Genomic DNA, 10,663 nt, shown 5'->3' on the forward strand with positions numbered 1-10,663 from the left:
CTCCGCCCCGTCGCTGATTGGCTGATAGGGGACACGTGACACCTCCCTTTCCCGCCCTGCCGGCCGTGCCCGCCGCTGATTGGGCGGCGCGGGATCACGTGGCTCTTCTTCCCCGCCCTCCCTCCCGGCGCCATGTTGAGGCGCCTCCCCCTGGAGGACTCAGCCGGGGCCGTCCTTACCCGACCCTTCGCTACATGGGAGGCTCCGGGGCTGCCTCGGGGAGGGATAGTGGAGCTCGCAGCCGCCCCTCGCTGCGGTTGGGGCACCCCAGGGGGTGCCTGGGGATGGAGGGGCGTCTCCCACCTTCCCAGCGCTTCCCCTCTGTGGGGGACACGGCGGGGGCGCTCAAGGGGGTGTAAATTCCCTTTTACCTCGGAGGAGATCAAGGCAGAGTTGGTGTTTATTAGAGGGCGTTTACTGGAGAGGTTCAAGGCCTGGTTGGATAAGGCTTGGAGCAACCTGCTCTACTGGAAGGTGTCCCTGCCCGTGGCAGGGGGGGTTGGAACTGGAGGGACTTTGAGGTCCTTTCCAACGTCAGCTTTATCGTGGAGACCCTCCTGCTGAGCCTCGAGGTGCGGGAAGTGATGTAAATTGCTTAGGCAGAAGTAATGGTTAATGGAATGTTATATAAGGGTTAGTGGAATGTTGAGAGCTCTGTAATGAGTCAAAAAAGCCCTTTCAGTGGTGACCCTGCAACGTATAATGGCTTTAAATTATTTATTAGGTAGCCAAGGAGGTGCTTGGCACAGTTTCATTAAAACCAGGGATTTTGCAGGTTATGTGTGTGTTACCCTTGTGGGTCCTGCAGCAGCACCCACACGGCTCTGAAGGTTTCTGGGCTGTCAGGCAACTCTGCAGCTTCATTTAGATACATTCCCGGGGTGTGTTATCCTGCTCCCACTGAGCACTGGGAAGAGGGAAGCAAAGGGAGTGGGGAGGCAGTGACAGGTGCAGCCCAAAGCAGAAACATTAATATTAATAAAATGAATATAAATATTAATTAGTAGCCAGTTTAGGTCCAAGCACTGCTGAAGGCTGAGTGCTGAGCTGCTGTTTCCTTGCTTTGCAGATTCCAAATTTTATCCACAGGCAGGTGTGGGCTAGAACCTTCCAGTTCCTCAGCCACTTTTCAAGCAGGATTTTTACTACATGAAAGGTAAAAATAAAATAAAATAAATTGATGCAAGTGCAAAGGCCTTTTTTTCGAGCACAACCACAACACTTGAGAAGTGCCACTTAGTGCAAGGCTGACTTGGAAAATTTGGATATCAGTAAAAAACAACACCTGAGGGCAGCAGAGCCCTGGGGACACTCCATACTCTCCTCTCCAGAGGTGAACCCCTCTCCAGCCTCACCAGCACTTCCTGCAGGACAATGTGACAGAGAGCAGGTTTATATTGGATATTGGGAAGGAATCCTTCCCTGTGAGGATGGGGAGGCACAGGTTGCCCAGAGAAGCTGTGGCTGCCCCATCCCTGGAAGTGTCCAAGGCCAGGTTGGACAGAGCTTGGAGCAACCTGGGCTAGTGGAAGGTGTCCCCTCCCATGGAATTGGATGGGCTCTAAGGCTCTTCCAACCCCAAACATTTTGGGATTCTCTGAGCTGAAGGTCAGTTTTTCAGGTTCATGGATGGGTCACTGGGGGGCTCCTGGGGTTTCTGGTCACCCCCAAGGAGAAAAGGCCCAAGTGTGTCTCAGAAAGGATGGACAACCCAGCCACCTTTGGCTGGGAATGGAGCTGGGCTTTTACATCCCACCAAATCCTGGCGGGAAAACAGCTGAGCTGTGAGGGAGGGCTGGAAGAAGCCCCATCCTTTCTGCATCCCAGCTGAGCCCATTCCCAGCCCCGCTGGAGGGAGGTGCAGCCCTGCTGAGCCTGGCTCAGCTAATCCTGGCTGTGACCCTCCCTCCCTGCTCCACCGGGATGGGGATGGCCCTGGGACGTGCCCAGCTCACCCTGCTGGGGTGTGGTGGTATTGCTGCTCCCCGTGGCTCAGGGGTGGATCTGCCTCCAACCCGGGAGTCCTGAGTCAGGTTAGAGCTAAAACTGAGCTATTTGTGCTGCTGGGGAGCTCAGGGGGAAACTGGTTATGCTGTGTTTGCCAGCTTGGGCAGCGAGCTGCCAGTCCTGAGGTTTGGTTTTCCTGCCTCTGATCCTGCAGCTCCCTCTGCCAGCAGAGCCTTTCACCTTGGCCCTGGCTGTGCCCTTGAGCAGTGGCAGGAGCTGAGCCTTTGCTGGCAGCTCTGCTGCTGCTGGAACAAGGCTGTGCTGTCACATTTCCTCTGGGCTTGTGCCTGTCTTTCAGCCTGTCCCCTGCTAATATGGCCTCAGATTATCAGCACTTCCAGCCCAGCAAGATAAGGAGCTTCCCCATGGGAAGGGAGCAGGGCACCAGGGAGGACATGGAGTGAGGATTCCCGGTGGGCTGGGAGGTGTGAGCCCCTGGGGCTGTGGTGGCTTTGCTGCCCACGTGGCCATTCCCATGTTGCTGAGCTCAGCCCTGATCCCAGACATTCCCCTTGGATCTCAGCAGGTGCTCCCAGTGTTTGCTCCATGCTCTTGGGAACACTGCTCAGGTGATCAGGACCCACACCCCAGTGTTCTCCCTGCTCCCAGGGTGTCTCCTACCATGAGCAGGAGGTCCCTCACCTGCTGTCCTGTCTCCCTCTCCCCCAGCAAAGATCCCTGTCCCTCCTGCAAACCCACTGACTCTTCACAGTGGCCTTTGCTGTCCCAACCCTCCCTTCACAGCCCTCTCATCTGCCGTTTTTGGCTGCTGCACAGATGCAGCACAACAGAGATTAGGCTGCAGATTAAGGTTTTACTTGATCCTGAAATGGGTTCCAATTCCCACTCCCAGCAGGGCCAGTGTGCAGCCAAATCTCCTCTGAAAGCTCACTGGGCCAGAGCTGGGGAGAGGCATCTCCCACCGTGTCCTGCCACGTGGATGGAAGATGGAGGAGCCCTGACATTCTGCACCTGGAATTCTGTGTTCAATTCTGGGCCCCTCACTTCAAGAAAGACATTGAGAGGCTGAAGAGTGTCCAGGGAAGGGTACAGGGCTGGGGAAGGGTCTGGAGCACCAGGAGCAGCTGAGGGAACTGGGGGGGCTCAGCCTGGACAAAAGGAGGCTCAGAGGGACCTTCTCACTCTCTGCAACTCCCTGAGGGGACAGTGGAGCCAGGTGGGGATCAGGCTCTGCTTCCAGGGAACAAGGGACAGGACAAAGGGAAACAGCCTCAAGCTGCACTGGGGGAGGTTCAGGTTGGACATTGGGAAGAATTTCTTCTCCAAAAGGGTGGTCAGGCATTGGAACAGGCTGCCCAGGGAGGTGGTGGAGTCACTGTCCCTGGAAATGTTCAAAAAACATGTGGATGTGGCAGCTGGGGACAGGGGTTAGTGTGGGCTTGGCAGTGCTGGGGGAATGATTGGACTCAATGATCTTGGAGGTCTTTTCCAACCTTAATGATTCCATGATTCTGTGACTCTAAAAGGAGCTCGGCAGCCAAGGGCAGGAGCAGAGCTGTAGTCTCAACCCCAGCCTGCACCCACCAGCCCTTCCCATCAGCATCTCCCCATCCTGAGTGAATCTGCCACACTTTCCCCTTGGCCTGGAGTGACAGGGAAACCCAGTGCCCTGCTGTGATCCCGACAGCAGTGCCTGGCTCTGCCCTCCTTCCCTGGCAGGGCAGCTGGCTTAGCTGGAGGCTCGCAGTATCCACAGAGAGGCAGCAGCATGCCCCAGGATGCTTTTGTGTGTCTGGCTCCAGGCAAAGCTGAGAGTGGAGCCAGGAGGGAGCCAGGCCCAGCACTGTCACCATCCCCAGCCAGGTCACCTCCTTGGGGCCCCTGGGCTCCCCAGTCCCCCAGGGTCTCCGTGCCTGGCCCATCCCAGAGGATGGTCACAGCTGTGTCACATTCCTGGTGCTGGAAGTCCAGGCTGAGGGCAGGCACCTGGGACCTGCCAAGGGACCTCATCCTTTGCCAAAGCCCTGGGAAGGACCAAAGGGTAGGGATGTTGCAACATCAGAGGGTAACAAGCCAACTGAGCTGCCTCCTACCCCTCTGCCCTCCTGGGGCAGAACTGGCCACCAAGACCCTCCTCCCACTCTTGGCAGAAGGGGAAGCTGAGGATGGAGCAGTGGGTTCTCCCTGCTCCATGTCCTTGCCAAGCTGTACCACGGCACAGCTCTGCCACTGTCTGTGGCAGCATGGCCTGATTTCCTCTTGTCCCAGCTCCACATCCCGGGTGGGTGGAACGTGAGGATGTTTGTGTGGGGCTGTGCAGTGGGTCCCACACACACTCCTTGTGCCAGCAGGAGCCACGTGATGGGTCAGGTCACACTGGCTGGATGTGTCTGTGCTGGGATTTCCAAAGCCACTTTCAACACCACAGTGTACCACAGAATCATGGAATACCTTCCCACAAGGATCATCAGTCCAACTCCTGGTTTTGCCCAGGACACCCTGACAATCCCACTCTGTCCCTGAGAGCATTGTCCAAACACTCCTGGAGCTCTGGCAGCCTTGGGGCCGTGACCACTGCCCTGGGCAGCCTGTTCAGTGCCCAACCACCCTGTGGGGGTAGAACCTTTCCCTATCCAAGGGCAAATCACGCCCAAGATTTAGGAGGCTGCAACTCATCCCAGAGAAAAACGCTTTATATAACACAAATCAAAGCAGATATAAAAGAAATAATACACCAACAGATGAATATGTGAGCTGTACACAACAGAAAAAACAGGAAGCATGTCACAGGGCTGTGGCCTGAGTCAGCTGCTCCAGCAACCACAGCACACAGGAGGTCTGGGTGGGAGCTGGGGGGTCTCTGCCATGGGCAGCACGTGTCGGAAGGGGAAGGGGGTTGGGGAAGGTGGAGCAGAGCCCCGAGGCAGCACTGAGGGGCTGGGCAGGGGGTCAGAAGCCGTCACTCCTCAGCGGCTGGGGCAGGTCTGACACACTGATCTGCAGGTTGAGCTCTGCTGAGTCCAGGGCAGTGGATGGGGTGGGCGGGGGGCTCCCCTCGTGCACAGCGAACTCCTCCTGGTGCTGCTGCCGCAAGTGCCACAGGATCTCTCTGGACAAGAAGTGGGTCTCTTCTTCTCCTGGCTCTGGAACAGAAGAAAGACAAATCCCACCTTCACCAGTCAGCCCCAGGCAGGGGTTTGGGCAGGGAGCAGAGTCTGGGAGATGCCCCAAAATATGCAGAATTTCCTGCACAGTCAAAATACAGCCTTTACTTCCCATTTTCAGCAGAAGGAAGAAATTAAACCACAAAGTGCAGGGAAGAGAGTAAAATTACAGGCACTATGTGCTGGATTCCTAGTAATGCTTGTTGTGATGGGAACTGCCTCACTGGATTGGAAATGCTCCTCCCCATCAGAGAGAGCACTGAGATCCCTCTGAAAAACAAGCAACATTCATTTCAGCAAGATGCTGATCTCATCTGGCAGAGGTGGGGAGATGGGGGATGAAAGAAAGATGGGAAGGAGGGAAAGCCTCGCTCCCTGCCATCCCCTGTCAGGAGGAATGGCACTGAGCCAGCACACACTTGTCCCACTGCTGGGGAGGGCTCGACAGCCCCAGCCACTTCTCCCAGGAACATCAGCAGGGAAGGGAGCTGCTCCTACCCCTGGATGTCTGCTGTTTTTAATCCTTGAGGAAGTGTTCTTATTGTCTCAGGGGTAGACAGCTCGTCCCAGTGCTTTTGGGGACTTCAACAGGGCTGACTAGCGCTGCCAGCACCCTCCACGCTCCTCAGACCCACAGCAAAAAGTCCTTAGAATCACAGAATCATGGAATATCCTGGGTTGGAAGGGACCCACAAGGACCATCAGTCCAACTCCTGGCCCTGCACAAACACCCCAACAATCCCACCCTGTCCCCCAGAGCGTTGTCCAAACACTCCTGGAGCTCTGTCAGCCTTGGGGCTGTGCCCACTGCCCTGGGGAGCCTGTTCAGTGCCAACCACCCTCTGGGGGAAGGACCTTCTCCTGAGATCCAACCTGACCCTGCCCTGGCACAGCTCCAGCCATTCCCTTGTGTCCTGTCACTGGTCACACAGAGCAGAGATGGAGCTGCCCCTCATGAGGAAGCTGCAGACCCTGGTGAGCTCTGACCTCAGTCTCCTCTCCAACTGAACAATCCAAGTGTCCCCAGCCACTCCTTGTATGGTCCCTCCAGACCCTTTCCCATCCTCATGTCCCTCCTTTGGACACTCTCTACCAGCTTTAGATCTTTCTCATACTGTGGTGCCCAAAACTGCCCCCAGCACTCGAGGTGAGGCTGCCCCAGGGCAGGGCAGAGCAGGACAATCCCCTCCCTCACCCCGCCAGTGATGATGTGTTGGGGGATGTTCCCATTCCCTGTCAGGCAGCCCCTCCCTCCCATGGCAGCAGGGACCCCCATGGCCCCCTGAGCGGGGAGATCAGCCGAGCCCTGCTCAAACCTTGCCTGCTTTCTCCTGTTTGTCCTGATCTGAGGTCACCCAAGGCCTGGCAGAGCAAGTGCTGGACACCCCAACCCTTCTCCTCACTCACCCTCGTAGGCAATGAGCCGGTAGGTCCCTGCACACTCCTTGGAGCTCTGCAGGATCTCCTCCAAGGTCCTGTAGAAAAGCTTGGCCTGCTCCAGGCGCTCCTCCCGGCTGAAGGCAGCACACTCATCCTGGGACATGGCGTAGAGGGACTGCAGGGGGGTGGCATATTCCACTGCACAGTGCCAGAGCTGCAGGGATGGCAGGAAAAGACATGGGGACAGGAGGACCTGGGAAAGGGCTGTCAGGAGAACTTGCTCTGGGCAGAGCCCTCAGGACCCCTGGACAGCTCCTTGGCCTGCCCTGCACTGGTGCTGTGGGCTGGAACACTGGGACAGGGACACTGGGTCTGGTCCCAGTGTCCCCCTGCCCTGTGCAGAGCAGGGAAAGAGCAACTGGCCTGGCAGGTCCAGGTGGGCTCAGGTGTGCTTCTGCCCACACGGTGCAGCCACTGGCTTTGTCAGGGCTCCCAAGAGCAGACTGGAGAGTGATTTTCCCCAGGGAATTTGGTCCCCTGCAGAGACACCCCTTGCCTGTGATCACACCTTCTTGGTGGCTTTTCTGCCAAACAAAGGGCAGCGGAGAGGCAGCACCAATCTCTGCTCTGTGTGACCAGTGACAGGACTTGAGGGAACGGCTGGAGCCGTGTCAGGGCAGGTTTAGGTTGGATCTCAGGAAAAGGTTCTTCCCCCAGAGGGTGGTTGGGCACTGAACAGGCTCCCCAGGGCAGTGGGCACAGCACCAAGGCTGGCAGAGCTCAAGGAGCATTTGGAAAACACTCTGAGGCACATGGTAGGATTGTTGGGGTGTCCTGTGCAGGGCCAGGAGTTGGACTGGATGATCCCTGTGGGTCCCTTCCAGCTCAGGATAATCCATGATTCCATGATTCTAAGTCTGAGCATCCTAATGGAGAGCAGGAGGGCAGAGAAGAAGATAAACACTGGCAAGATGGATGCACAGCTGGAGGGAGGCTGATCAAACAAACAAGGAGAGATTTGTTAAGGCCATAAACATTCCAACGAGGAGCAGGGTTACCAGTAGGTCTTCCACTGGGTAAACTGGGAAGTTTAATAAACTTAGAAGGAAGAGGGGTGGGATTCCCAGGTAAAGGTGGAGTAGCAGGAAGCTCCTGGCCTTGGCAGCATGTCCTGGAGCAGGTGTCAGGGGGGTGTTGTGTTGCTGTGAGAGACTGGGCAGGAAGCTGAGGGGCAGATTTTAGTGGGAACATGCAATGGGCCAGGCCAGGTCCAGGCTCGGAGCTGCTGTTGCTCCCAGGAGGCTGGGTGACTCAGCAGGGCCTGGCAGATGGAACACTGGGAAAATCCCACTGCTGGCTGTATTTTCCCCAGAGCAGGGCCAGGAGGAGGCTCTGTGGTCCCTCAGACAGGGCTCTCAAAGCAGCAGCTCAGAGCTCAGCCCCCCTCAAAGGGCAGATCAGGGGCACTCAGGTGAGGAGCATCGCTCTGCCCTCACCTCCATCCACAGCCAGGGTGGGACCAGGGTGTTCCCTCCCCCAGGGGTGCAGGGGCACAGCCCATCTGCCTGGAGATGTGGAAGGAGATGGATGCAATATGAGACAGAGGGATTTAGGGCTCACTAGCCTGGAAAAGAGGTGACTGGGGGAAAGGGAGGGAGCCAAACAATGACTCACACAGACATTTCCAAGCAGCTCTTCACAGCACAAGGAAACACTCATTCACCCCCTGGGAATTGATGCTCTGTAGCCCACATCTGCTTTTTTCTCCTCAGTTTTCTGGACTTAAATCAACTCCAGGAGGGGTTAAGTGTGCCCAGCATCCCTGCAAGGGCTGATCCTGGGAGGAGGCAGCCAGGAGGAAGGGGTGAAGGAGCAGGACCTCTCCATCCCATGGCAGCCTGCTGAAAGCTGGGAGTATCCAATAGGAGAGGGAACACTGGCCTGCCTTTACAGCCACTTCTGGGCTGGGATCTGAGGCCAGGAAGACCTTTGGGATGATGGTCCCAACGCTGCTCTCACTATACCTGGTTTTCTTCATCCCTGATTGCATAGAGGCTGTGTTTGTAGACCCTCTTTTTGGTGCCAGCTCGGGCCATGGTGGTTTCACTGAGGTCTGTCAGGTACTGGATGTTGCTGTCAGCTTTCTCCAGGTCATCATAGACATCACAGCTCAGAGGGATCAAGATGTGGAGCTTCCAAGTCTTCCTGCACACCAGCAGGTTGGGGTTGGCGCTGCTGAATTCCTCCATGGACTTTTTCACCCCTGGTGGAAGAGAACATCAGGCAGAGGGGCCTGGTGTGAGTACAGCTGCCTTCTGCCTTGCTCCCCATCTCCCTGCTAGCACTGTAAAAGTGGGAGGATTGTTATTAGGAGCTATTTCTATCTGTAGGCACGAGAATGCAGGGAAACAGCTACGTACGTGGCAGGACTATTTTTAGGTACCCCACATAATAGGACCAGGCCAGCCCGTGGGCGACGTTCTGCTTGGACCTCTCAGACATCTCAGACACCTCCACTGCTGAGGGCTTCTGTGAGGGAAGGACAGACAGACCAGGGGATGAAAGAGCCACCTGGGCCCTTCCATGACAGTCAGTTCTCCACAGGCATTGGAGAACTCCAGTGAGGTCTGGAGAGCGAGCAACCCCCACTGCCCCCTTCCAGCACCACACTGGGAAGTGGGGCAGAGCCCCTGACAGCCCCCCACAGCCCCTGCTGGGAGGGAGGGGGGCTGGGGTGAGCTGGGCACTTTCCTGGCTGCACCCTCCATTGGGATCACATGTCCCAATGCAACTTGTGCGTCTGCCCAGTGCTCCCAGCATGGGAGAGGAGAAATCCCAGTGATATCAGGATTCCCAGTGGCCCCTGCCAGCTCTGTGTGTTCATTTAGGTGGAGATAGGTGGCCAAAGCCCCCTGTGTGAACTCCCTCCCCTTCCAGCACTGCAGAGACACAGCAGAGCCTTCCCAAAGCTACAGAGGCACGTGGAGCTTGGCTCTGCCCCCACAGCATGCTGGTGATTAACCCCCTGGACAGCACACAGGGTGTGCTTTCCCCACAAGCACCAGCTTGACTGACAGATGTAAAATACCCCCATTCTTTGTGTCAGGGGGTCTCTGCCAGCCCCCTGGAGTGGCTGTGCTCATTAGGAGGCAGCATGGCACTCATGCCAAAGCATGTGGCAGCATGGGGCCAGGGAGATCAGCTCTGCAGGGCTGAGCTGAGGGTGTTCCTCCCGCTGCCAGTCTGCCTGTGGGTGGACTGGGTGTGCAGGGGCCGTGCAGAGCTGGGGACGTGCCCCCAGGGCTGCTCAGCACTGAAGGGCTCCCAGGAAACCAGCCAGGCTGGAGGTGCTGGAGCCTTACCTGGAGCCCCAGGGCGAGGATGAGGAGCTGGCACAGGCTGGCCAGGCCGAGTTGGAGGCCGAGGGGCTGCCCATCCCCGAGGAGAGCCACGTAGGCTGAGGCACAGAGGAGCAGCATGGCCCCGTGCCAGCGCGGGGGGAAGCACGAGCTCAGGGCCCGCCAGAAGCTGCCGTGGTGCCTGGGTGGGAGAGGGAGACAGGAGTCAGGTTGGTGGCCACCCACCCAGCATCTGCAGCCCACAGGGCACTGGATGATCCCACCTCCCAGCCAGTGCCACCAATCTTACAGGGCAGTACAGAGCCAGGGAGCCCTGGGGGACCTGCCCAGTGCACCCCAGGAGAGGGCTTGGGTCCCTTGCAGCACCCCTGGGACTCGGAGGGAGCAGATGGCATGTCACCCTGGACAGCAGAGGGACACAGGAGCCCCCTGCCCTGCAGTACTGGGTGGTGGGGAAAGTCTGGGGCCGAGATCTGTTCCCCAGGGAAAGGGCACACGAGGGAGGGGAGAGATCCATACACGTACGGGGGAGCTGGGCAGGTGGGAGAGGGGGAGAGGAGGAGAGGGAGGAAGAGATGAGAGAGGCAGGAGGGCGATGGAGGGCACAGCACAGCGTTGCCACAGAGAGCAAACCCACAACACCCGGAGGGCGCAATACCCTTCTCTGCAGGGCGGACCCAGGAGTTTGGCAGGCAGACCCGCCCCCCCTCGATGGCTCACCTGGACTGGAGGTGGAAGATCTCCTCCGCCAGGTAGCAGGCGCCCTTGAGCAGCGCCCCGATCTGCAGGGTG

At 57.7% G+C, this 10,663-nt stretch overlaps 1 protein-coding gene across 1 annotated transcript in view; it reads right to left on the reverse strand.

Moving 5' to 3' along the window:
• Positions 1-4,836: 4,836 nt before the first annotated feature.
• The window catches only part of TMEM173 (transmembrane protein 173), an 8,551-nt gene continuing 2,724 nt past the window's right edge, over positions 4,837-10,663 (reverse strand). The window contains exons 2-7 of the mRNA XM_029960199.1: positions 10,592-10,653; positions 9,875-10,052; positions 8,933-9,041; positions 8,537-8,775; positions 6,540-6,726; positions 4,837-5,111 (exon numbers count right to left, since the gene is read on the reverse strand). Coding sequence (XP_029816059.1) covers positions 4,918-5,111; positions 6,540-6,726; positions 8,537-8,775; positions 8,933-9,041; positions 9,875-10,052; positions 10,592-10,653 — 969 coding nt within the window. The 3' untranslated portion in view covers positions 4,837-4,917. The remainder of the gene's footprint in view (positions 5,112-6,539; positions 6,727-8,536; positions 8,776-8,932; positions 9,042-9,874; positions 10,053-10,591; positions 10,654-10,663) is intronic.

Source organism: Manacus vitellinus, unplaced genomic scaffold (assembly GCF_001715985.3).
Source record: "Manacus vitellinus isolate BGI_N305 unplaced genomic scaffold, ASM171598v3 scaffold_25_pilon, whole genome shotgun sequence".
In the NCBI taxonomy this organism is placed as follows: domain Eukaryota; kingdom Metazoa; phylum Chordata; class Aves; order Passeriformes; family Pipridae; genus Manacus; species Manacus vitellinus.